Below are 25833 nucleotides of genomic sequence, written 5' to 3' on the forward strand. Positions count from 1 at the left end.
TTGAGAACTGTTATGGGATTTTTATGAATAATTTACAAAAATATGTATACATTTGACTTAGATGTTACTGTATGAATGAAACTTATTATAATCATAATGCTGAGTGTAATATGTTCCTTGTTAGAAAGAATGGGTTTATCTTCAGACAGGCTAGAATGATGTCTCTACCCAGGGAGGGGAAAGACCTTGGGTTGGTTGCAGATAGTTTAACAGGTGGCAGACAGTAATGAGAACGCTAACTATACTGCCATTGTATCCGAGAGGAGGATGGACATTAAAACCTATGACATCATCTTTACTATATAACCTGATGTAAAATGTATTATGATCAGTACTCTCGAGAATAAACGCTATTGATTGATTTTGAGACTGGTTTCTGTCCATTTTATGCTGTTAAGTATCTTACAAATTATTATGTATAGACAGAGTGTTTTAATTGAATTGGTTGATAAACATAGGAATTAAATTCCTTTAACAAGAACAAAACACTTCACTTTACTTACCCCCATTCATTTTACTTTGAGTGCATTCTTCCTCTGCCCAACAGAAACACAAACAGTTATCACTGGAACACTTCTGGTTACCCTCACCGATTTCACCCACCGTGAAACCACAAATGGATCAGCCAAAAGGCAAGAGTCCACTTTTTTCATAAACTTCACTCCCACTGTCACAGACTCTCCTTCATCCTGATCCTCGGTGCATACCTTGGTCTCCGATGACTTTACCACACCTACCACCTCCGATACTTCACCCTCATTCACTTCCATTTCTCCTCCTGTCTTCAGCTCCCTCTCTCCCTCTACACTTTCTACCATTCTTCTTTGACAAACCATCTCCCTTTTTTCCACCATTTTTATCTGACTCAAGCTCTTTGAATGATCTCCCAATGTATTACACTATGTAATACACTCCCACAATATTGCTTTCACCTATTCAGATCAACTTTGGAGATGAGGGGAGTGCAAACGTATTACTTTTATTATAACGTGTTTTAATTTTCAATTTTTTATCTATTTTCTTTCTCTGCATTTTTGGGAAGGTCCCATAAGTAAGCATTTCACTGTTAGTCTACACCTGGTGTTTACAAAGCATGTGATTAATACAATTTGATTTGAAAACATAGGCATTTGTGTTGGGGCCTTGCCTTGTAATTCAGGGTCAAACTCAAGCCCCTCTGCCTGCAATGAGGATGAAAAGTCTTTATGCAGTGCCTCTTGATAATAAAACTGATATGCAAAGACCTGTCAAAGATGGTTTTCTGTGGACCCGTCTTTGTAGTGTGGGTACCAGTCGTTATAGCTAATATTCCACTCCTTGTCACTCCGGTCATTTGCCAAATTTAGGAGTGGCAAGGGGTGGAATGTAATAGCTGAACAGAGACAGCAACCAGGCTACTTTTTTTGGTCCTAGAACCCAGATCATCGTGTCCCTCAAAGAATTTAGGGTAAATGTATTTGACCTTTCAGCCTGTCATTATAAGTAACCCAGGTTTCCCATCCAAAAGCATTCATATTTTTGTAACATTATTTTTGTAGATTTGTGTAGGGCATATGCTCTTTCTCAATGTGCAGGCATGGAAAGCTAAATAAACGGATGATAATAAAACTCTTTATCTGTGATTTGATGATACCACTGTACCCTCCTGTTGAGTGGGGTGGAGACGAAAACAGAAGCCAAGTGCAATTTTTTTTTGCCGTTGCATTTTTTTTCATCCGATCACTCACTCCATTTTCTGCAAAAGAAGCCAGTTAGTTGCATACAACAGCGGCATCTTCAAAGCATAATATTACTTTCCCTGCCTGCACATTTCCAAGTTTCAAATGTAGCTGTAGCCAATTGATAAGCGGATCGCATCAAATATTTTTGTTAACTTGCACAATAATACTAGCTTCCGAACGTCGATTACGTGAGTAACGTTATTATTCCTTTGGAGAACGAGAAGTCTCCCGCCATGGAGCGACGCCTAGCTAGTTAGATAACGTAGCTAACAAGTTAATTGAGGGAAGTTTCGAAAGTGCTTGTTCTGCCCTTTTTGAAGAAACGTCGTTGATCAGCGCTAGAAGGACAACTATTTGCAAAGCGAGGGTGAGCAGCTAGTTACTACTGAAAATTATTTTGACGTGGATGATGAATCCTAAATTAATCTAGCTAACGTTAGTTAGCCAATTTATTTTGACTTCGGCTTGCCTTTCTTTAGCTTATGTCTTCTGCACGCTGCCCCGGCTAACTTAGTTGCATTTTAGCCAAACAACCGTTAACAAACTAGCTACTATAGTTATTGTGCCTTAGTCGTTTGTGTGGATTGTCAGCTAACACATTGTATTTTAACTGTGAAATTGTGTCGTTAACGGGTTTTTACTGAATTTGGTTTATTCATGTTCATAGATCGCTATTGAGATGGCTACCCAGCTAAGTCAGCTATCCCAACTGGTTCGACAGGCAGTTGCATTGGCCATGTGCTGTAATTCTTTCTGTTCTGTAGTTAGCTAGCTAGCGTTAGTGGTTAGCGCTTCGCCTTTCATGGTTGGTGTTTTAAAACGGTATACCACATGCTACTGTACGATAAACACATTTGACCGACAACTATTGTGATTGTGAACCCATAAAAGCACAAAGACATGTCAACTTGGTGGAGTCGAATAAGAATACTAACCATGACCGTTTTACCCCACATCGTGGCAGTAACGTCAAAGTTGATAGTGACTTTATGGAAAGAAATAACCGGACAGACTGAGATTGATGGTATCATAACATTTCATTGGTTGGCTACAGCTATTTTGACTATGTACTAAGGTGTTTAGAGATGCCTTTTGTATCATTTGCCTGCTATGTTACATTATTTAAATGTTTGTAAAATAGGCCTAAATGAGAGGTTTGCTCATTGGAAGTGTTATTATCACATTGTGTATGATGTTCCTAGAGAGTAGGCTAATGGGAATTATTTGAAAAGACTGCCTAGGTTAAGGTAAACTACAGTATGTCAAGATTGTGAATTCCACTATATTTCTCTGGTACAGGGATCATCAACTAGATGAAGCCCCTAGCTGATAAATTTTTCTTGAGCAGATGCTCAGGGGCCCGGAACATAATTACACATAATTTGTAGACTGCAAATTGATTGCAACAAGCCCAAAAAGGTAAAACATTTGACTAAAACTATAATAATTTCAAACCTTGCTTACATTTAAGATCACATACACTGAGTATACAAAACATTAGGAGCACCTTCCCAATATGGAGTTGCACACACCTTTGCCCTCAGAACAGCCTCAATTCATCGGGGCATGGACTCTTCAAAAGCGTTCCACAGGGATGCTGGCCCATGTTCACTCCATTGCTTCCCAAGTCAAGTTGGCTGGTGGACCATTCTTGATACACACAGGAAACTGTTGAGGGTGAAAAACCCAGCAGCATTTCAGTTCTTGACACACTCAAACCGGTGTGCCTGGCAGCTACTACTGTACCATACCTGTTCAAGGGCACTTAATTATTTTGTCTTGCCCATTTACCCTCTGAACAGCACACATACACAATCCATGTTTCAATTGTCTCAAGGCTTAATAATCCTTCTTTAACCTGTCTCCTCCCCTTCAACTACAGTGATTGTAGTGTATTTAACAAGTGACATCAATAAGGGATCATGGCATTCACCTGGTCAGTTTATCATGTAAAGAGCAGGTGTCCTTAATGTTTTGTACCCTCAGTGTATATCTCTAGTATGCGAGGGAATACTTTGGGCAGATTTCCGACATTTAAATAACTTGGATTTGATTTTCTGGTGTTTTTACATCTTATGTCCAACAATAAAAACATTTACATTTAAAAAAAGCCCAGAACTTGGGAGGCCAAATAAAATTAGCTGGGGAACCCTGCTCTATCTAGTACACCCAATAGGAAAAGTTTAATGGCTTCTTTGACATTTCACAGGTTTTTTCCCCTTGTAAGATCAACTGGTCAGTGTAACATTGCGGGTGAAGACTGCACAAGGTCATGCCAATACAATACATTAATGTTGAATGTTCATATCTCCCGTGTGATTGAGGTTGAAGTAGGAATTGCAGTAAAAAAAAATAAAAAAATATATATATATATATATATATATATAAAATAGCTTAAGCCTACTTGACACAAATCTTGCTGTATGTTGAATTCCCTTGATATGCCAAAGTGGCAATCTTATTTTACATTAGTGCATAATCAGTTTATATACAGTCAGCTCCATATTTTTTGGCACTCTTGATAAAGATGAGCAAAAAAGACTAATACAATTACTAGCTATATTGTATGCTTATATATATAATGTAACCTTTTAACTTATGGCTGGGGGTGCTGTTTTCACGTTCGGATGAAAAGCGTTCCCAGAGTTAACGGCCTGCTACTCAGGCCCAGAAGCTAAGATATGCATATTATTAGTAGATTTGGATAGAAAACACCCTGAAGTTTCTAAAACTGTTTGGAGGATGTCTGTGTGTATAACAGAACTCATATGGCAGGCAAAAACCTGAGAAAAAAATCCAACCCGGAAGTGGTAAATCTGAGGTTTGTAGGTTTTCAAGTCTTTGCCTATCCAAGATAGTGTAAATTGGGTCCGATTGCACTTCCTAAGGCTTCCACTAGATGGCAAGTCTTTAGAACCTTGTTTCAGGCTTCTACTGTGAAGGGGGAGCGAATAAGAGCTGTTTGACTAAGAGGTCTGGCAGAATGCCATGAGCTAATGTAACAGTATAACTTTAAACCGTCCCCTCGCCCCGACACGGGCGCGAACCAGGGACCCTCTGCACACATCAACAACTGACACCCACGAAGCAGCGTTACCCATCGCTCCACAAAAGCCGCGGCCCTTGCAGAGCAAGGGGCAACCCTACTTAAAGTCTCAGAGCAAGTGACGTAACTGATTGAAATGCTACTAGCGCGTACCCGCTAACTAGCTAGCCATTTCACATCCGTTACACTCACCCCCCTTTCAACCTCCTCCTTTTCCGCAGCAACCAGTGATCCGGGTCAACAGCATCAATGTAACAGTATAACTTTAAACCGTCCCCTCGCCCCGACACGGGCGCGAACCAGGGACCCTCTGCACACATCAACAACTGACACCCACGAAGCAGCGTTACCCATCGCTCCACAAAAGCCGCGGCCCTTGCAGAGCAAGGGGCAACCCTACTTAAAGTCTCAGAGCAAGTGACGTAACTGATTGAAATGCTACTAGCGCGTATCCGCTAACTAGCTAGCCATTTCACATCCGTTACACTAAGTCATGCGTGCGGCTGTGAGAGCGAGCTGCGTTCCTTTTCATTTCTAAAGAGAAAGGAATTGTCCGGTTGGAACATTATTGAAGATTTTTGATAAAAACAATAATAAGTTTGATTTTTATAGTAATTTATTTGAATATGGCGCTCTGCATTTTTACTGGCTTTTGGCCAAGTGGGACGTTAGCGTCCCACATATCCCAGAGAAGTTAAAGGAGAAGTCTGCTTTTTACAACCAAATCTCTATCGTTGGTGTAAATGGCATGTTATTGAAGGGTCCAGACACGTTTTTTTGTTGTTGCCATTTCACTTGTTTTAGAGAATCTTACCCCAACCAGCGAGTCAGCTGATAGCTTAGCGGTAAGAGTGTTGGGCCAGAAATTCGAATGGTCGCCAGTTTGAATCCCCGAGCCGACAAGGTGCAACATCTGTCTGTGCCCTAATTGGTTTAGGATGCTATTGATAATGGCAGATCCTGGCTGCGACCCCACTCTCCGAGGGTGTCTATGGGGGAGTTGGGATATGCAAAAACACATTTCCAAATCACAGATGCGTGTAATGCACACTTGTACATTTGTGAAATATGACAAATATAAGTACCCACCTTTTATCATTATAATGATAAAGTCCTTATCCTGGTTGTGCAGTACAGGGGCTCTGAAAACATACAAATATGTCCTTTTAGATGCTGAAAAGCTCTCATTATAGTGATGCAGGTCTTTAGACATGAATTTGTCATTCCGAACTTTATCCGCAAGGTTATGTTCGATTTTATGCGACTCAATCTGCATTTGTTCATGTTTTTTTCAGAGCCCTGTACAGCACAACGAGGATGACGAAGTGACTCGCCGGGTTGGGGTAAGTTTATCAAAAACAAGTTAAATCGCTAAAAAAGTGTCTGGATCCTTCCTATAAGATACCATTTACATAAAAAAGGTTTAAAAAAAAAAATAAGATAATTTCTCCTTCAATGTGCCCAATGACTTATTTACTGAGTATTTTTTTATTTGATTGTTATCAAAGTTTCTCAATTGCACTGTGTCCAAAATACGGAATTTAATCTACTGACTTCTTTACTTAGACTCATTGGACCTTGACATTTAGGATTTGTTGGATCGACTTTGATAGTTGATGGAAGACGGAATACTTTGACAACGTCAAAATGTGTTCAATCCCTGGGCTCCCAACACCAGGTTCAAACGTTTCAGTTCTCATAACAAGGGTGAACTGCAATCCCCAATGTGATATTGTGGAGCTATGGGGCAATTTTGATCAAGAGAGAAAAATTGCCTATCAACGCCTGCGAAAAGACATTCAGTTTCCCAGAGAAACCTTTCGTGAGTTGGAGGGAAATCCTGGAGATTTGTGCTTGGTTCAGATATATGAAACTTGGTATAGGGTACGCATAGTCTCAAGAAATGGCTCAAGTTACAATGTGTTCCTTATTGACGAAGGGAGAATGCTTGGTGTCACCACTAGCATGTTGGCTTGGGGTCAGAAAGAGTTTTTCCACCTACCCCCTGAGGTAGAATTCTGTGTTCTTTCCAATGTGTTGCCTCTGTCACCTGACAACAGGTGGTCTCCAGTGGCCTTAGAATTTCTGAAATCCCTCTGCGGAAAGACGGTTGATGCATGTGTCCAGGACATCTTGGTGCCCCATAGAACCTTCCTCCTGGATGTTCCCTGCGTATCTAGACAGATGCACGAAATGGGGTTTGCTAAGAAGCTGAGCACCGATAAGTTCAAGCTCTACGTTTCAAAGTCATTGCAGAGTGGGGCTTCAAACTCTACAGAATATCCACAGAAGTCCTCCACGAGAAATGACCCACTAGAGACCCGTGAGCAAATTGAGAAGCAGCAGAACTACATGTATCCAGAGCTGCAAACGGAAACCGTAGAGACGGTCATTGTCACGGAGGTAACCAACCCACTGCGCGTCTTCTGTCAGTTGAAGGTGTTTTCTCAAGAGTTGAAGAAACTAACGGAGCAGATTACACAACACTATGAAGGCAGAGTGGAAATGGGCATCACCAGACCCGAAACGTTGGGTTCCCCATGTGCCTCAAGAGCAAGTGACGGAAGGTGGTATCGGTCTATGTTACAACAGGTCTTTCCAGCAAATAATGTGGTTGAAGTGCTCCATGTCGACTATGGGAAGAAACAGTTTGTCCAAGCGGAGAACATCAGACCACTGGCCACAGAGTTCTTCAGAATGCCTGTTGTCACATATGTCTGCTCCCTCCACGGCATCATCGACAAAGGCGTTGGATGGACGGCTGCCCAGATTGAATATCTGAAATCCCTACTTCTGAACAGGACTGTGATCGCCAAGTTCGAGTACCAGAGTCTGTCAGAGGGAGTCCACTACATAACACTCTATGGGAATGAAAACGCAAACATCAACAAACTGTTTGGCACAAAGGAGAGATGTTTGCTGGACTCTGAGAAGTCGCATGAGAAGTTGCATGGAGATTATGCTGTTCGCAACAGCTGTGCAAGTCCTCCACATCCAGATGGAATCAAATTTCAGGAAACTGCACCACCAAGCTCTGGTGATCCCAAGGAAATTAAGGCTAAATATCCTGCTGAAGATCTCCCTCTGAATTCTTCACACGTGGCAGTTGTACAACATGTGGAGAACCCTTCAGAATTCTGGATTCACACACAGATGTATGCAGATGCATTTAATCAAATGATGAGTGATCTTGCTGATTTGTACAGCAACCCAGTCAGTGCGGGAGTTGTCAAATGTCCAAAGGTTGGCCTTTATTGTGCTGCCAGATCACAAGACAACTCTTTTTACAGGGCGACTGTGTCTGAAGTCACTGGGAACAAGGCCAGGGTCTTCTTTTTTGACTATGGAAACACAGAGATGATTGACTGGTTCAATCTAGGAGTCCTTCCTGACAAGTTTAAAGAGTTGCCAGCACTTGCACTGAAGTGTAGGCTGGCCGGTATTAGACCAAAAGAGGAGAAATGGAGCCGAAATGCTACAGACTTCTTCACAAAATCAATCGCAGACAAGATCCTGGATGTACACGTAACTGCAAAGTCTCATGGTGCTTACATTGTTCAACTGATGGACTCATCTGCACATGGAGAGCGAGATGTCAGTAAGCTGCTTTGCAGTGCTGGCTTTGCAGAGAAGGGCGACACAAGTAAGACACCTCACAAGGCCTCTTCAAGGCCTATCATCGCCCCCACAACACAGAACCCACATGCCATTCCTTATGATGTGTTCAAGGCAAGTGTTGGCCCTCAAGGATTGTCCACCAGCGATTCCACTGTCAAAGAGTCCAGAACTGCCTTCAAGGAATACCTGTTTCCAATAGGAAGTTCAGTTGAAGTCACGGTGTCTTACATTGAGAGTCCAAATGACTTTTGGTGCCACCTAGCACAAAATTCTAATCATCTAAAATGGCTCATGCAAGACATACAGCAGCACTATGCTGACACCGAGTTTGAGCAACCTGTAGAACCTGCCTGTGTTGCCCGCCATCCAGACAACGGAATGTGGTACAGAGCCCTGGTCATTCAGAAGCATGCAACACTGCACGTTGATGTGCTGTTCATAGACTATGGTCAGACAAAGACAGTCTCCCTGCAAGACTTGCGCCGCATAGATCCCAACTTCGTGCAACTTAAAGGTCAAGCTTTTCGTTGCAGCTTGTACAACCTTATCCTCCCTACTTCTCACACCACTGAATGGCCTGAAGATGCCATTAGACAGTTCCAGGACTTTGTGGAAACCGCAGCATCCGACCACAGGGTCTTGAAGTGCACCATATATGCTGTCATGTACAATGCCCAGAAAGTGGTATTCAATGTGGTGGATCTGGAAACACCCTTTCAGAGTGTCTGCAACTTGATGGTTCAGAAAGGACTGGCAAACCGTGCACCTGCCAAAAAAGTCCCTTCCTCCCCTTTCCGGTTGGACACCTACTACTACTCCACTCACAACATCAAAACGGGGAGTGAAGAAGAGGTCAGTGTGACAAGTGTGAAAAATGTCAATCACTTCTACTGCCAGCTGAAAAGGAATGCAGATACAGTTGAAGGACTTGCAGAGACCATCAACACGCTTTGTCGCCAGTTGGAGATCACCAACTGTCCCCAAACTTTTGGAACTGTGTGCTTTGCGAAATACACAGACGGAGAGTGGTACAGAGGGCAGATCAAGTCTAGAAATCCAACAATCCTGGTGCACTTTGTGGATTATGGCGACACATTGGAAGTAAAAAAATCAGATCTGCTTCCCATTCCCATTGAGGCCAGTGAGATCATGTCTGTGCCTGTACAAGCTGTCCAGTGTGGGCTTTCTGATATCCCTGGAGAGGTTACAAATGAGGTGAACAGCTGGTTTGAGACCAGTATGACTGACCGGAACTTCCAGGCTCTTGTGGTGGCCAAAGAACCTGGGGGCAAGTTGCTGGTGGAGCTCTATGACAGGAAAATGCAAGTGAATGCAAAGATAAAGGAGAAGTTCAACCTTGACATGCACAGAGAAGAGCAAGTAGTACACCGGAGCAGGAGACCACATGATGGAACCAGCAGCCACACATCAGCTCTTGAAGCCAAACCTCAGTCTAGAACTAAAGAGGTGCTACAAAAAACAGACGAGGACACCCGAAAGTTTGAGAAACTCCCTCGAGCACCCTACAGGACATATCAAAAACGGGTACCTTTGAGGGGACCTAATGAGCGAGTTTGTTCAGAGGCCAGGAAACAACCAGAAAAACCAATTCCTCAGGCGGAAACGAAAGGCCCACAAGCGCCAAAGCCATCCCTCATTGAACCACAAAAGGAGATTGTGGTTCCCAAAGCAAAGGTGAAAGATCTTCCAAAACTCTCAGACCTGCCCTCAAAATCCATAAATCCAGGCATGGTAGCCGATGTCTTTGTCTCACATTGCAATAGTCCACAGAGTTTCTTTGTACAGTTGATCAAGGAGGAAGATGACATTTATTCCATTGTGGAAAAACTCAATGATGAACAGTCAACTGCTACAACCATTCACACTAAGGACTTGAGTCAAGGAGACTTGGTCAATGCAGAGTTTCCAGATGATTCGTCATGGTACCGTGCAGTTGTAAGTGAAATAATGGGAAACGAAACAGCTCTTGTTGAGTTCATAGACTTTGGAAATACAGCAACGGTTTCAGTCTCCAAGATATGTCAACTCGACAAACACTTCCTTGAAATTCCCAGGTTCAGTATTCACTGCTTCCTAAGTGGAGTGACAGCTGTCGGAAACCAAGCAGAACTGAATCCGGAAGTTGTGTCTAACTTCAAAGAGAAAGTTGGTTTAAACGGTAACAAACGGTTAGGGTGCATGTTCATGAAACAGTCTGGATCTTTTTGGGAGGTTGGCCTAGTTCACGGCAGCAAAGCAATCACATGCAATATATCTCCCAGCAGCCCAACAGCCTTGTCTGATGTGATACCTGAGACATCAGAAGGCTCCAACCAAGAGGCAGAAGAGCCCCAACAAAGCCCTTCTGCTAGAAGTGTGCCACCAGAGATGAGCACTTTGGTTGACGTTAAGACTGCTCGTTATAGTAAGCCTGACATTTCAGAGGGACAGACCGTAGAAGTCTATGCCTCTACTATAAATGGACCTCGGTCCTTTTGGTGTCAATCTGCTGAATCGGACAAACTTGATAAGATCACTAAAGTTGTTGCAGACGCTGGGAATGCTGTGGCATCTACGTTAATTGACACTGAAACCCTGTGCACTGGAAGCCCTTGCATTGCTCTCTTTGTGGACGATGGACAGTGGTACCGTGCAGAGGTCCTAAGGAAAGATGGAGATGCCTTATCCATTCTCTTTGTGGACTATGGAAATGAGTCTACAGTCAATCTGAAAGATGTGAGGCCAATGCCAACTGTGCTCATTGACACTCCCCCACAGGCGTTCCAGTGTCAGCTTGAAGGGTTTGATTATTCACAAGGATCCTGGCATGACACTGCTGCTGACCAGTTATCAGAACTCATAAAAGACAAGCTTCTACACCTGACAGTTCTGAGAGTATCCAGTCAAAAGCGGGGTGGGATCACATGTTTCCTCAAGGTGAGATGCGAGGAAGAAATGATAAATGACACTATGAAGCTGTACTGGAAGAGCTCTGTTGACAAAGAAACGTCTGAAGACGAAGACAAGTCCGATCCTACAGGAGTTGCAATGTCAGGTGACATGCCTTCATTGGTAGGTGAATTTAAGTTGGTTGAGGAAGAGGCAGCAGTGCCCAACTCAAGTCCCGAAGAGCCAAATGAAAACGTCAGAGAGCACGACACAGACTATGCTTTGGCCCATAGTGAAACTCATGAGTTAGTGGATGAGGACAAATGCACAGACATTTCTGATGAGCAACAGGACAACTCAGTACTCACCCAAGCAACAGATGAAGGTCATGCAGAGGATGTGGATCTGATAAGTTTCCAAGTAGATGCAGACTGTTTTGATCACCTTGGCAACACAGAGTTAATTGACGATGACAAAGAGGAAGAAAAACAGTCTTACACAAATGAGACCCAAGAATCCATGACTGCCATACAGGGTCTGAGTGCAACGACACCCAACGAAGGGAAAGAGACTGAGTCCATTCCCATCATCATCATCTGTGAGGAACCCAGTGACGCAGGACTCGAATGTGCCTCAGAGAGTGGAAATTCATGTGAGGCTCAAGTGGCAACTTCCCAAGGGAACAAAGACATCTTGGTTTCAAGGACTAAAAAGGACACATTGGAAGTAGACAAAGACGAAAGTGGGAGTGTATCGGTACTGGAAAAAGCCTTCAGTCTGGATGACTCAGAGTCACGTCTGTACTTCGACGAACACTTTGACCAGACTTCTCTTTCAAACATCGACCAAGGTCAAGACGACATCTATGAGGAAGTTTTCAAGCTGTGTGCTGAGCCTGTCATCGAGAGTGCAAAGTCAGAACATGCTGTCACAGAGGAGTCAGAAACAAAAGATGAGGAACTGGATAAATTGGCTTTGGAGTTGGAGACCAAAAAAGAGGAATCTGGAATCCGAGATGAGGATGTCAACATCTCTGCTGTTGTACCTGAATCTGGTGAGTTCTACACGTTATTTACTATTTGAACTTTGCATTTTTTTCCATGAAATTTGAGTACTTATTACATTTTAAATTAGTCATTTAGCAGATACTCTTAACCAGAGCGACGTGCAGTAGAGTACATACATTTTTTGTACTTTATGGTACGTTTTACATTGGGTGTGTTTAATATTAAAAGGTTTTGCTTCTTTTTTTTGGGTCTGTTTTAGAGTTTGGTAAACTTCAGAGAGTTGAGCCGACTGCTCCAGTTGGGTCATCATCATGTGTCGTTTGGTCCTCTGCTAAGAAGAGTTGGTGTAAAGCAAAGATTTTGAAGATCTTTGAGGACTCCATAAAGGTAAGCAAGCTCCTCCCCACCCTGTGTTTAAAAACAACCAACTGATGTGTGAGACGTATCACTGCATATATTTGTATCTGAAATATAACCCCGAGCTGTTCTAAATACATTTTTTTTAAACACTAGGTTCTGCTGCTGGATCACGACACTGAAATGATAGTAGACCCACACAATATATTTGAGCCGTTGTCTTCAGAAACAGAAGAGGTTTGTAACAAGGAATGTTTCTCCCTCCATCTTCACATGACAAAGATTTCCAATAGAGATAATGGCCTTTATAATTTACTTCATTGTGATGTTTGTTAATTTGAGCATCATATGTTTACACTTTGAACTTGACCAGAGTGATGACTTCGATACAGCGTCGTCGAATGCTGGGTCAGAACGTGGTAAGCGTGTCTCAGAAGAAGACGCAGTGTTTTGATTTGACGCAAATGATTAATCTTCATACAGAACACAGTGACATGAAAGTTTCTTGCACTATTTTGGAGTCTTATCCCAGGTTTGCTAACATACAGATCATGAAGACACAGATGACAGTGACAACACCGTTGCAGGAGATGACCTGAGCAAGGCTGCCTCAGAGGTAGGTGTAATTGTAATCTTTTTGTATCGATTCTATGCATTTTCTCTGTTTTTAAAATGGAGCCATTGTAAAATGTATTTTACAGGGCTTTCTGGTGGATCTCGACACTGAGATTGTAGATCCGTGCAAAAACGTTGTTGTAGTGTGCAAAACCAGAGCTGTTAATACATTGGTTTTCCCATTTTTCCTCCACAAGAGAATGATTTCCTGTTACTCACAATTAAACTCCAGCATGCTCTATCGCAGGTCCAGGATGACTCTACTCTAGATGATGTGTGTGCACCATTAGATGAATCTAGTGGTGAGTGGTATTTCATAATTCTGGAGATAATAGATTAAAACCTAATGCAATACATGACACATCAGCAAAGAGTGTGTGATGTTGATTCTCAGTCTTAATTTATGACGGTGTACTGAAGACACATGAAAGTGGAACGTCGCTATTCATCTATACCTTGCGAGAGCCCATTCTGACAACTTTGATCATTTGACAGGTTTAGCTAAATGCAAACAACCAAAAAAGTACTGTTTCTGAACATGATCAATGCCCTTGCAGACGTGCTTTCAGAACAGCTAGTTGATATTGAACCAGCAACTGATGTAGACGTTGTATCCAGTGTTCCCACACAGGATAATAAGGTAAGAGGTTGGTTGGTTGTAATAAGTGACATTCACATTGTCGTCATAAAACGGAACTATGAATACTCTTAATATTCGGTTACATTTTAGGATGATGACGTGCTTGAGGAAGACTCATGTCTTGGAGAAGTGACTTCATGTCTCATTGGAGACTGTTTAGGTATGTGATCACATCTGATTTGACTGGTGTCAGACAAATCCATACATGGACAAATGCACTCTTATTGTTTGATTTTAAATTATGAACGTAAATATCCTTTACAGTTGCATCCACAGATGATGGTGCTGAGATTAAGAAAGCAACCTATGCAGATGGTATATCAAGTGCTACCCCGCAGGAAAGGGTAAGCATATTTGGAGTGGTACAGTAGAGGAGTTGTTGCATTGTTTATTTGTATCCCCTTTGATTGGGACGCTTATGATATTCTGTTCATTTTTAGGACGACCTTCTAGGGGAATCAAAGTCTAGTCCTGATGAAGACTGTTTAGGTTTGTGATGACATTTTGTGGATTCAGGATGTAGTATTTCTGTGTAGTTATTGATGCCAATGTAAATGTCTTTTGTAGTGTCCACAGAACAGAGAACTGATGCTCAAGAGGCAACTGTTGTGGAGGTTACATCCAGTGCTCCCACACAGGTCAAGGTAACAGAACTCTTCAAATCGAATTATATTTGTGACGTACACACTCTACAAAGGTATAAAAGGTGCAGTGAAATGTTTGTGTGCTAGTGACCTCATTGCAGTACATTTATATACACTGCTCAAAAAAATAAAGGGAACACTTAAACAACACAATGTAACTCCAAGTCAATCACACTTCTATGAAATCAAACTGTCCACTTAGGAAGCAACACTGATTGACAATAAATTTCACATGCTGTTGTGCAAATGGAATAGACAAAAGGTGGAAATTATAGGCAATTAGCAAGACACCCCCAATAAAGAAATCGTTCTGCAGGTGGTGACCACAGACCACTTCTCAGTTCCTATGCTTCCTGGCTGATGTTTTGGTCACTTTTGAATGCTGGCGGTGCTCTCACTCTAGTGGTAGCATGAGACGGAGTCTACAACCCACACAAGTGGCTCAGGTAGTGCAGTTCATCCAGGATGGCACATCAATGCGAGCTGTGGCAAAAAGGTTTGCTGTGTCTGTCAGCGTAGTGTCCAGAGCATGGAGGCGCTACCAGGAGACAGGCCAGTACATCAGGAGACGTGGAGGAGGCCATAGGAGGGCAACAACCCAGCAGCAGGACCACTACCTCCGCCTTTGTGCAAGGAGGTGCACTGCCAGAGACCTGCAAAATGACCTCCAGCAGGCCACAAATGTGCATGCTGTAAGCAGGCATGAGGACTGCAGATGTGGCCAGGGCAATAAATTGCAATGTCCGTACTGTGAGACGCCTAAGACAGCGCTACAGGGAGACAGGGTGGACAGCTGATCGTCCTCGCAGTGGCAGACCATGTGTAACAACACCTGCACAGGATAAGATACGTCATCAGAGCGCGTGTACTGTCTACACTCGGTTTGTTGTTTATTATTTTTTTTTCATTAAATCAATTCGAATCAGAACTAAAGTTTTGTTGCTAAGGATTCCACGACGAGGTTAGCCTTTACGCCTGGGACTGCAAGTTTGTGTTCCATTTTTTTGCGTGGATTCCACGAGTGCTAGCTCGCTGTACTACAGACATCTGTTGTCGTCGTGAGAGACTCATTGTTATCTTTTCGTAAAATAACTGGTTGCAGTGTAGAGCCTACCTGGATTCCCAGGAGAGCCTGAGGGAAATCGATGAGTGCCAACAGTTTTACTCTATGGAGGAACAACATACTCCATCATGGAAAGATTCAACTACCTCACAAATGAACTTTAACATAAAAAAAGATTTATCTACAGACACGGACAATTTACTTACAAATGATGTAGAGGCTAGTGCTCTGGCTGGAATCCATGCAACACTGGAAACGTTTTGTGAGGTAGCAGGGCTGAAGGGGAGTTTGGAGTTCAGCCAGAGTTAAATTCTTACGCTCCAAGGAGAGAACAAGACACTCACAGCCAAGGTAAAAATCCCCGATTCCAACATGGATCGTCTACTCAGGGAAAATGGGGTGATGGAGTCGCTACTAGACATACAAAGTCGGAGCATGCGTGAAAATATATATTTTTCCTGGGATTCCTGAGGACACATCCAATAATCCAGAGGGCGTGATCAGAGAATTCATGCAATCCGCCTTAACTTCCTATAGAGACTGCAAACAAGGTGTCTGTCCACCGAGTACACAGACTTGGAGCTCGGAGCGGCAAGACCAAGGGTCCCCGACCGATCATCGTAAAATGAACACAACCAACAAAAGGAGCTGATCAAAAGCAGAGGAAGAGTGCAGAGGCAACAGAGGGAGAAGGGTAAGCCTGCCTTTCTCATTGTGGACAAACTCTTTATAGATGGACAGCTATTCCGCGACAGCTCCATAACATCATGGCTGTACTAAATTCTACAGGGACTTCAGGTTACGAAAAAAAGAAAGTATGGGACCTGTAAAAATATCTTAACACTATGAAGTGGATATGAACACACACATACTCAATTACATGCCCGCTTGCACATACACACACACACACACACCTGATCTTGCTCTCTTCTCTCACTCTCCTCTCTCTCTCTCTGTCGAACTGTTTTATAATTTAATGTGTTTTGTTTGTCTCTTTTTTTTATGTATTTGTCTACAAGTTTATATATATTTAAAACAAGCAAGGGGAAGATATCAGAATAGGGGCATTGGGGAATAATAACATTGTACGGAATACATTTGTACTGTAGTGAAGCCGTCTCTAGAGTAATGCAAGGTCTCTTTCATGATCATGTGAAACATCAATTGCTATGGAAATGCTGGGATGTGTTCAATGATGTTAAATGTAATTATGATGTAACTATGACGGTGATACGATATGGATTACAATTGTCATCATGAATATTAAGGCTATACGCACTACATGTTACAGACACTCAACCATGCAAATTGGCGAAGTTATTATTTATTTGGACATCACACATTATAGTCTTACTCTTATACAGGCATCGTACACACTCTCACTAAATCACATCCAATATCATACACATCAACCTACTCAGATTTACTACACACAATGTCTTGTCTCAGTTTTCTAACATCTGTGGCATTGGCTCACAGGCAAACAGGCAAGAAAATAAACAAATATCGCTAGAACTTTTTACTTGAATTATAAATATCAGACATTTGAAATCTCTAATTTTGACCGTCAAAATACCTCTGATGGCAGTAACTTTTTACAAGCACTAATAATGGTCAATTTAGACTGAGAATAGTATCTAGTTATGATGAGTGTACAATATTACATATTGGATCTTTAAAAAATACAACTTTTACATGACCCTGAAGTTTACCTATACAATTGGCTGATGGTGAAGTAGACACTTGTTGTTCATTTCAGAAAAGATATAAGTAAGCTCTCCACAATGAATTTCAATAGAAAACTATATCCTGCAACTATGGAGAGGTAAATACCTGTCTATTTATGAAAAAATTGCCCTGATTAACTCCTTAGTCATATCTCAGTTTACTAACTTACTTATGACGCTGGCTACTCCTGATGATTCGTTTTTCAAATCATATGAGCAAAAAATATTTAGCTTTATCTGGGATGCTAAAGCAGACAAAATAAAACGTGCCTAAAAAATTGCCTTTTTGCCTTTGCAGATTGCCATGTCTCATTTTCGATTAATTGAAAATAATATTTTTTTCAAAGTATCTATTTTTCAAACAAGCATTGCAGAGCTAGCTACAATTTCAATTTCATCCCCCTGAAAAGATCGAACAAATATTATGGCTGAACTCGTGCTGGTTGATAAAATACCTGTATTTGTGGGAAAGATGTTTGAAAAGGGTATTTTGTTCTTAATTAAATGATATTGTAAATTGGAATGGTAGAGTTATGTCCTTCATGGAGTTATCAGAATTGTACAGGAAGGTCTGCTCAATCCAAGAGTACAACAAATTGATTACAGCATTACCCCAAAAATGGAGGAGGCAGGTGGCAGCGGGAGGAGGTAGGGAACTGGTCTGTCTGCCCAATGTAAAGGATCAAAATTTGCAGAGGAATAAAAATATTAGAAATAGGAAAGTATACCAGTTTCATTTGAGGACCAGGATGTTGACAACTTGCAAAATAGTTGGGAAGAGATTTTTGTACTGATTCCATGGTATGAGTTGATGTATAAAACAATGCAAGATTCAAGATTTTGTGCTTTTCAGCTGAAATTATTATATAGACTTCTTGCCACCAACAAAATGTTGAATATTTGAGGCATAAAATCATCGAAGCTCTGCAGATTTTGTGAGGATACAGAATCAATAGACAATATATTTTGTTTTTTCCCTCAGGTAGCTTATTTCTGGTCTCAGGTTCAGGAATGGCTGAAAATGCATAGCATTGATCTAAAATTAACCCTATAAATAGTACTGTTAGGAGATCTGGAGAGACCGGGTCAGTCAATTACTAATACTCTTAGTAAAAGTTTGTTTTCAACTTGCAATCTGTGGATTCTATTCGATTAGATAGATTGAAATTGTATATTAAACATCACAGCATAGTTGCAAAATATGTGTTGCGTAGAAACCCGAAGTGGGTGGCCAGCAGAGATAGATGGAATGGGTTGGGATGTGGAATTGGAGACAAGTGGGCGTGGAGTTGCTGTGTGGGAGATAGAAAGATGGTCAAAGATAAAAGTCAAAAATAAAGTCAAAATAAAACATAATAAAAAGTATGTTTGAATGATACTGGGGGACAGTGTTTTTACAGCTAATGCCGGTTTGGCTGAGGTTGATGCCGTGCAGGTGTTTGTACACATGCATATACACACACTCTCATTCAATAAACGCATACAACACACATGCATGTAATAGTACCAGACATGCACACAAACATATACAGTTGACATTGCTGTTATGATTTTAGTTGTCCTTGATGCTCTTTGTTTAAAAATAATATATATTTTTTTCCATTGTTTGCTGTTTTCTTCTGTCTTCTTTTTTTCATTTTCTTGGTTGTTGGTGCATCTGGGGGTTCTTGGGGTGGGGAATGGAATTGTTTAAATTTTTCTTTTGGGGGGGCTGTGGGAGGGGTCTCGAATGGTTGAGGGACAGCTATTGGGGATCTGGGGGCTTTGGCCTGGTGCCCTTGAGCAGGGCATTGACACTGGATGCTTCTGTGTGTCGCTCTGCATGGGAGTCTGTTGGATGACTGGTATGATGTAGTCGTTGAGCGGCTTCACTGCAGTATATTGTATGTTTCGGATATTCAATAAAAATAAACACCTGCACAGGATCGGGATATCTGAACCATCACACCTGCGGGACAGGTGCAGGATGGCAACAACAACTGCCCGAGTTACACCAGGAACGCACAATCCCTCCATCAGTGCTCAGACTAAACGCAATAGGCTGAGAGAGGCTGGACTGAGAGCTTGTAGGCCTGTTGTAAGGCAGGTCCTCACCGGACATCACTGGCAACAACGTTGCCTATGGGTACAGGACTGGCAAAAAGTGCTCTTCACTGACGAGTCGCTGTTTTGTCTCACCAGGGGTGATGGTCGGATTTGCGTTTATTGTCGAAGGAATGAGCGTTACACCGAGGCCTGTACTCTGGAGCAGGATTGAGGTGGAGGGTCCGTCATGGTCTGGGGCGGTGTGTCACAACATCATCGGACTGAGCCTTGTTGTCATTGCAGGCAAACTCAACGCTGTGTGTTTCAGGGAAGACATCTTCCTCCCTCATGTGGTGCCCTTTCTGCAGGCTCATCCTGACATGATCCTCCAGCATGACAATGCCACCAGCCATGCTGCTCGTTCTGTGCGTGATTTCCTGCAAGACAGGAATGTCAGTGTTCTGCCATGGCCAGCGAAGAGCCCGGATTTCAATCCCATTGAGCACGTCTGGAACCTGTTGGATCGAAGGGTGAGGACTAGGGCCATTCCCTCCCAGAAAGGTCCGGGAACTTGCAGGTGCCTTGGTGGAAGAGAGGGGTAACATCTCACAGCAAGAACTGGTAAATCTGGTGCAGTCCATGAGGAGGAGATGCACTGCAGCACTTAATGCAGCTGGTGGCCACACCAGATACTGACTGTTTCTTTTGATTTTGACCCCCCCCCCCCCCCCTTTGTTCAGGGACACATTATTCCATTTCTCTTAGTCACATGTCTGTGGAACTTGTTCAGTTTGTCTCAGTTGATGAATCTTGTTATGGTCATACAAATATTTACAGATGTTAAGTTTGCTGAAAATAAACGCATTTGACAGTGAGATGACATTTCTTTCTTTGCTGAGTGTGTGTATGTATGTGTGTGATTATATATAATCACACACACAAGTTATTTGAGTTGTGGTAGAGGGGAATCCAAACTTGCACTAATATTCTATGCCATTTTAGGATGATCTTCTTGGTCATGAAGAAGTCTGTTCAGGTATAAGATTTCTCTTTACACAACAGACTAAAACACTAACTCACACATTTTCTCAATTGTGGGATGACTGTTTATGTAGTGACTTGTTGACGTGAATTGTCAGTGTAAATGTCTTTGTAGATTGTGCAGAACAGTTTGCTGAGATTGAAGAGGCGACCGATGTGGAGGTAGTATCCAGTGCTGCTACACAGGACAAGGTAACGGAACTGTAGAGTAACACTGGAGAGGGGGGTGCTTCTTCATAGTGAGTAGGTTAACATGCACACTAATATTTAAATATTAAACTGATTATGGCAGTAGTCAGATTATGAAAGTCATGTAAACGCCTTACTCTGCTTCTCGTAAGGTCAAAATCGAAGTTGGTATACGTCGATTAAAACACCTGGTTTTCTGAGCAATCTTTCGAATTGTTAAGAAATGTTAGGACTTTAATCGGTGTTCCAGCGGTGTATTTGATCTGCGCATGTGCATCAGCCAAGTGAGCCTCCTCTAGCGCGTGTAGAAGTGTGATCGGAACAACAATGTATGCGTCTTAGTTTTCACATACAAACTTTATATGTTCAAACTCGGAGTCAAATATGCTTCCCAAAAATAACATGTTTACTGTGGTACATTTGTTTTGAGGAGTGATTATTTATTATACACTGCTCAAAAAAATAAAGGGAACACTTAAACAACACAATGTAACTCCAAGTCAATCACACTTCTGTGAAATCAAACTGTCCACTTAGGAAGCAACACTGATTGACAATAAATTTCACATGCTGTTGTGCAAATGGAATAGACAAAAGGTGGAAATTATAGGCAATTAGCAAGACAACCCCAATAAAGAAATCGTTCTGCAGGTGGTGACCACAGACCACTTCTCAGTTCCTATGCTTCCTGGCTGATGTTTTGGTCACTTTTGAATGCTGGCGGTGCTTTCACTCTAGTGGTAGCATGAGACGGAGTCTACAACCCACACAAGTGGCTCAGGTAGTGCAGTTCATTCAGGATGGCACATCAATGCGAGCTGTGGCAAAAAGGTTTGCTGTGTCTGTCAGCGTAGTGTCCAGAGCATGGAGGCGCTACCAGGAGACAGGCCAGTACATCAGGAGACGTGGAGGAGGCCATAGGAGGGCAACAACCCAGCAGCAGGACCGCTACCTCCGCCTTTGTGCAAGGAGGAGCACTACCAGAGCCCTGCAAAATGACCTCCAGCAGGCCACAAATGTGCATGTGTCTGCTGAAACGGTCAGAAACAGACTCCATGAGGGTGGTATGAGGGCCCGACGTCCACAGGTGGGGGTTGTGCTTACAGCCCAACACCGTGCAGGACGTTTGGCATTTGCCAGAGAACACCAAGATTGGCAAATTCGCCACTGGCGCGCTGTGCTCTTCACAGATGAAAGCAGGTTCACACTGAGCACATGAGCACATGTGACAGACGTGACAGAGTCTGGAGACGCCGTGGAGAACGTTATGCTGCCTGCAACATCCTCCAGCATGACCGGTTTGGCGGTGGGTCAGTCATGGTGTGGGGTGGCATTTCTTTGTGGGGCCGCACAGCCCTCCATGTGCTCGCCAGAGGTAGCCTGACTGCCATTAGGTAGCCTGACTGCCATTAGGTAGCCTGACTGCCATTAGGTAGCCTGACTGCCATTAGGTACCGAGATGAGATCCTCAGACCCCTTGTGAGACCATATGCTGACACATGCACATTTGTGGCCTGCTGGAGGTCATTTTGCAGGGCTCTGGTAGTGCTCCTCCTTGCACAAAGGCGGAGGTAGCGGTCCTGCTGCTGGGTTGTAGCCCTCCTACGGCCTCCTCCACGTCTCCTGATGTACTGGCCTGTCTCCTGGTAGCGCCTCCATGCTCTGGACACTACGCTGACAGACACAGCAAACCTTTTTGCCACAGCTCGCATTGATGTGCCATCCTGGATGAACTGCACTACCTAAGCCACTTGTGTGGGTTGTAGACTCCGTCTCATGCTACTACTAGAGTGAAAGCACCGCCAGCATTCAAAAGTGACCAAAACATCAGCCAGGAAGTATAGGAACTGAGAAGGGGTCTGTGGTCACCACCTGCAGAACCATTCCTTTATTGGGTGTGTCTTGCTAATTGCCTATAATTTCCACCTTTTGTCTATTCCATTTGCACAACAGCATGTGAAATTTATTGTCAATCAGTGTTGCTTCCTAAGTGGACAGTTTGATTTCACAGAAGTGTGATTGACTTGGAGTTACATTGTGTTGTTTAAGTGTAAACAGGATTATTAGGGACATTGTTCTTCTTGAAAGCATGCAAACATTTTAATTAAACTATTATAATAATCTGACTATCCATAATCACATTATTGTGTGCATGTAACCACACTCATTGTCTGAACTTTGAATGACACTAATGATTTTCTATTCAATTTAAGAATGATGTGCTGCATGAGCAAGATATGTCTTTTCCTGGTGAAGACTCTGCAGGTATGTGCTCATCTTCGGGATCCATAATTACTAGTTGGTCAATAATACTTTCTGATAAAACAGGCCAATGATGAAGGGATATTACTTAAAAAAATATATATATTAATTTCTGACACTCATTAGGATCTCCATTAGCTGTTACAGAAGCAGCAGCTACTCTTCCTGGGGTCCACACAGAACATGAAACATAATACATAATACAGAACATTAATAGACAAGGACAGAACACATCAATTTAAAAATGGCTCGCATTGCCTACATGTCAAGACATACACACAAACTAGTCTCGGTCAAATGGGGGAGAGGCGTTGTGTCGTGAGGGGTTGCTTTATCTGTTGTTTTTTAAATCAGGTTTGCTGTTCATTTGAGCAATATGAGATGGGAGTTCCATGCAATAATGGTTTTATATAATACTGTACACTTTATTGAATTTGTTCTGGATTTGGGGACTGTGAAAAGACTCCTGGTGGCATGTCTGGTGGGGTAAGTGTGTGTCAGAGCTGTGTAAGTTCACTTACACATCACTTATCTTTATAAGAAACAGTCTTTCCTCAACTCTTAAGCAAGAGTGACTGGCATACATAGTATTTATATTAGCCCTCTGATTACAATAAAGAGGAAGGCATGCTGCTCTGTTCTGGGCCAGCTGCAGCTTTATAGGTCTTTCATTGCAGCACTCGACCACACAACTACGATAATCAAGATGAGACTTAACTAGAGCCTGCAGGACTTGCTTTGTGGAGTGTGGCGTCAATAAAGCAGAGCATCTCTTTATTGAGGACAGACCTCTCCCCATCTTTACAGGCATTGCATCTCTTTTGACCATGACTATTTACAATCTAAGGTAACGGCAAGTAATTTAGTCTCTTCAACTTGTTAAACTGCCAAACCATTCATTACCAGATTCAGCTGAGGTCTAGAACTTAGGGAATTATTTGTACCAAATACAATGCTCTTAGTTTAAGATGTTCAGGACCAGTTTATTACTGGCCACACATTCCAAAACAGAATGCAACTCTTAAGGGTTTCAGTGACTTCATTAGCTGTGGTTGCTGAGAGTCCTTTAGGTGCCTTTTGGCAAACTCCAAGCGGGCTGTCATGCCTTTTACTTAGTATTGGCTTTTGTTTGGCCACTACCATAAATGCCTGATTGGTGGAGTGCTGCAGAGATGGTTGTCCTTCTGGAAGGTTCTCCCATCTCCACAGAGCAACTCTGGAGCTCCGTCAGTGACCATCGGCTTCTTGATCACCTCCCTGACCAAGGCCCTTCTCCCCCGATTGCTCAGTTTGCCCGGGCGGCCAGCTCTAAGAAAAGTCTTGGGGGTTTCAAACTTCTTCCAGTTTAAAAATTGAGGCCACTGTGTTCTTGGGGACTTTCAATGTTCCGTTTTTTTTTTTTGGTACCCTTCCCCAGATCATTACCTTGACACAATCCTGTCTTGGAGCTCTATGGACAATTCCTTTGACTTCATGGCTTGGATTTTGTTCTGACATGCACTGTCAACTGTGGAACCTTATATAGACAGGTGTGTGCCTTTCCAAATCATGTCTAATCAATTGAACTTACCACAGTTGGACGCCAAGTTGTAGAAACATCTCAAGGGATGATCAATGGAAACAGGATGCACCTGAGCTCAATTTCGAATCTCATAGCAAAGCGTCTTAATACTTATATAAATAAGGTAACTTTTCGCTTTGTCATTATAGGGTATTGTGTGTAGATTAAGAACATTTATTTCATACATTTTTGAATAAGGCTGTAAAGTAACTATGTGGGGGAAAAAGGGCATCATCATACATGGACACACACATGCTGTGTTTATTGCCAGTGGCAGGTCATTGGTGAAAAGAAAAGAGGGCCTAGAGCTCATTGATATGATCAACCATTCATAACCAGAAAAATAGGATATTTGTATTTCATATTTTCTCATCACTTCTCTCTGCCCTCACCTTTCTCCCATACAGAAGTTGTGATGTCACAGGTGACTCATCTCAGCCTGAGAGTGGAGGAGAACTCCGATGATGACGTCATCTTTGTGTCAGAGATTCGGACCACCCAGGAACAAAGCCAGTCCAGTGACTAGTGTGTTGTTGTGCAGGCACACACTCAGTTCTATTCCATGTTGTAATCTGGGATGTTAAATCAATCTGTTCAGTGGCATTTTGTTTGCATTCTGTGTCCAGTTTATTTGGTAATTTGCTTTGCTTTTTCCTTTATTTAGCTGTAAGCACCCATCTTCACCTCAAGTTAGCCATTTGTCTCTAGATCAGAAATACCTCAGAAGGTATACTACAAGCAGGTTCAACGAGTTAGCCAGCTAACTTTGATAAGCAACCAGAAATGGCTATTAATTTTCTGGAATATAAAAAATGTGAAATTTAGATATGAGTTGGCTGAATCAATTAGATTATGCCAATGATTTAGCTACATATATTTATTTTTTAACTCCTTAATCCTGCTTTGTAGTATACTACTCTGTCCATACCAAGTTTAGAAAGATTGACAATCTTTGAAATACCATGACACTGTCTTTGGATTATTGTTGCATCAGTATTCTAAACTGAACTCCTGTCAGCCTAGTGTATTTATGGAACACTGCACAATTGATCTGTTTAGTTTGAGTAATTTTGCCCAAGTTCTATTCAATTATTGTTGATGTTTAAACATTGAATATGGACAGAAAGTGTGTCCAATGTGATGAAAGGCTTTCACAAGATGGTTGTTCCTGTAAAGAAATGGGCAGTGTTCTGAGATTTTTTTTGTTTACACAATACATAATCTTGCACTTCCTTCCACGCGTCGTTCTCTTTGTCCTACCAGCAGCTATGATTAAAAACAATCTTATTGTCACTCCACCACTACTACAATGTCCTCAGCAGTCTAGTGTCAATGCTATTTGATGCCATTCCAGAACATTACTACAGAGATGGTTCATAATCTTCACATAGGCCATTATGGTTGTTTCTCCCCACAGAAAAATTGATC

The 25833-nt window shown here is 42.3% G+C and overlaps 1 protein-coding gene across 1 annotated transcript; it reads left to right on the forward strand.

The window, feature by feature from the left end:
- Positions 1–1739: 1739 nt before the first annotated feature.
- On the forward strand, positions 1740–25628 carry tdrd6 (tudor domain containing 6). Its single transcript, XM_055885485.1, has 17 exons — positions 1740–2088; positions 6063–6110; positions 6334–12328; positions 12541–12668; positions 12795–12875; positions 13012–13057; positions 13187–13254; positions 13501–13555; positions 13811–13893; positions 13984–14053; positions 14158–14237; positions 14334–14382; positions 14461–14537; positions 20355–20388; positions 20509–20585; positions 22796–22847; positions 24813–25628. Exons 3-17 carry the CDS (start codon positions 6415–6417, stop codon positions 24929–24931), a joined length of 6933 nt encoding a protein of 2310 aa, XP_055741460.1. The 5' UTR covers positions 1740–2088; positions 6063–6110; positions 6334–6414; the 3' UTR covers positions 24932–25628.
- Positions 25629–25833: the final 205 nt, after the last annotated feature.

This window comes from Salvelinus fontinalis, chromosome 27 (assembly GCF_029448725.1).
Source record: "Salvelinus fontinalis isolate EN_2023a chromosome 27, ASM2944872v1, whole genome shotgun sequence".
In the NCBI taxonomy this organism is placed as follows: Eukaryota; Metazoa; Chordata; class Actinopteri; order Salmoniformes; family Salmonidae; genus Salvelinus; species Salvelinus fontinalis.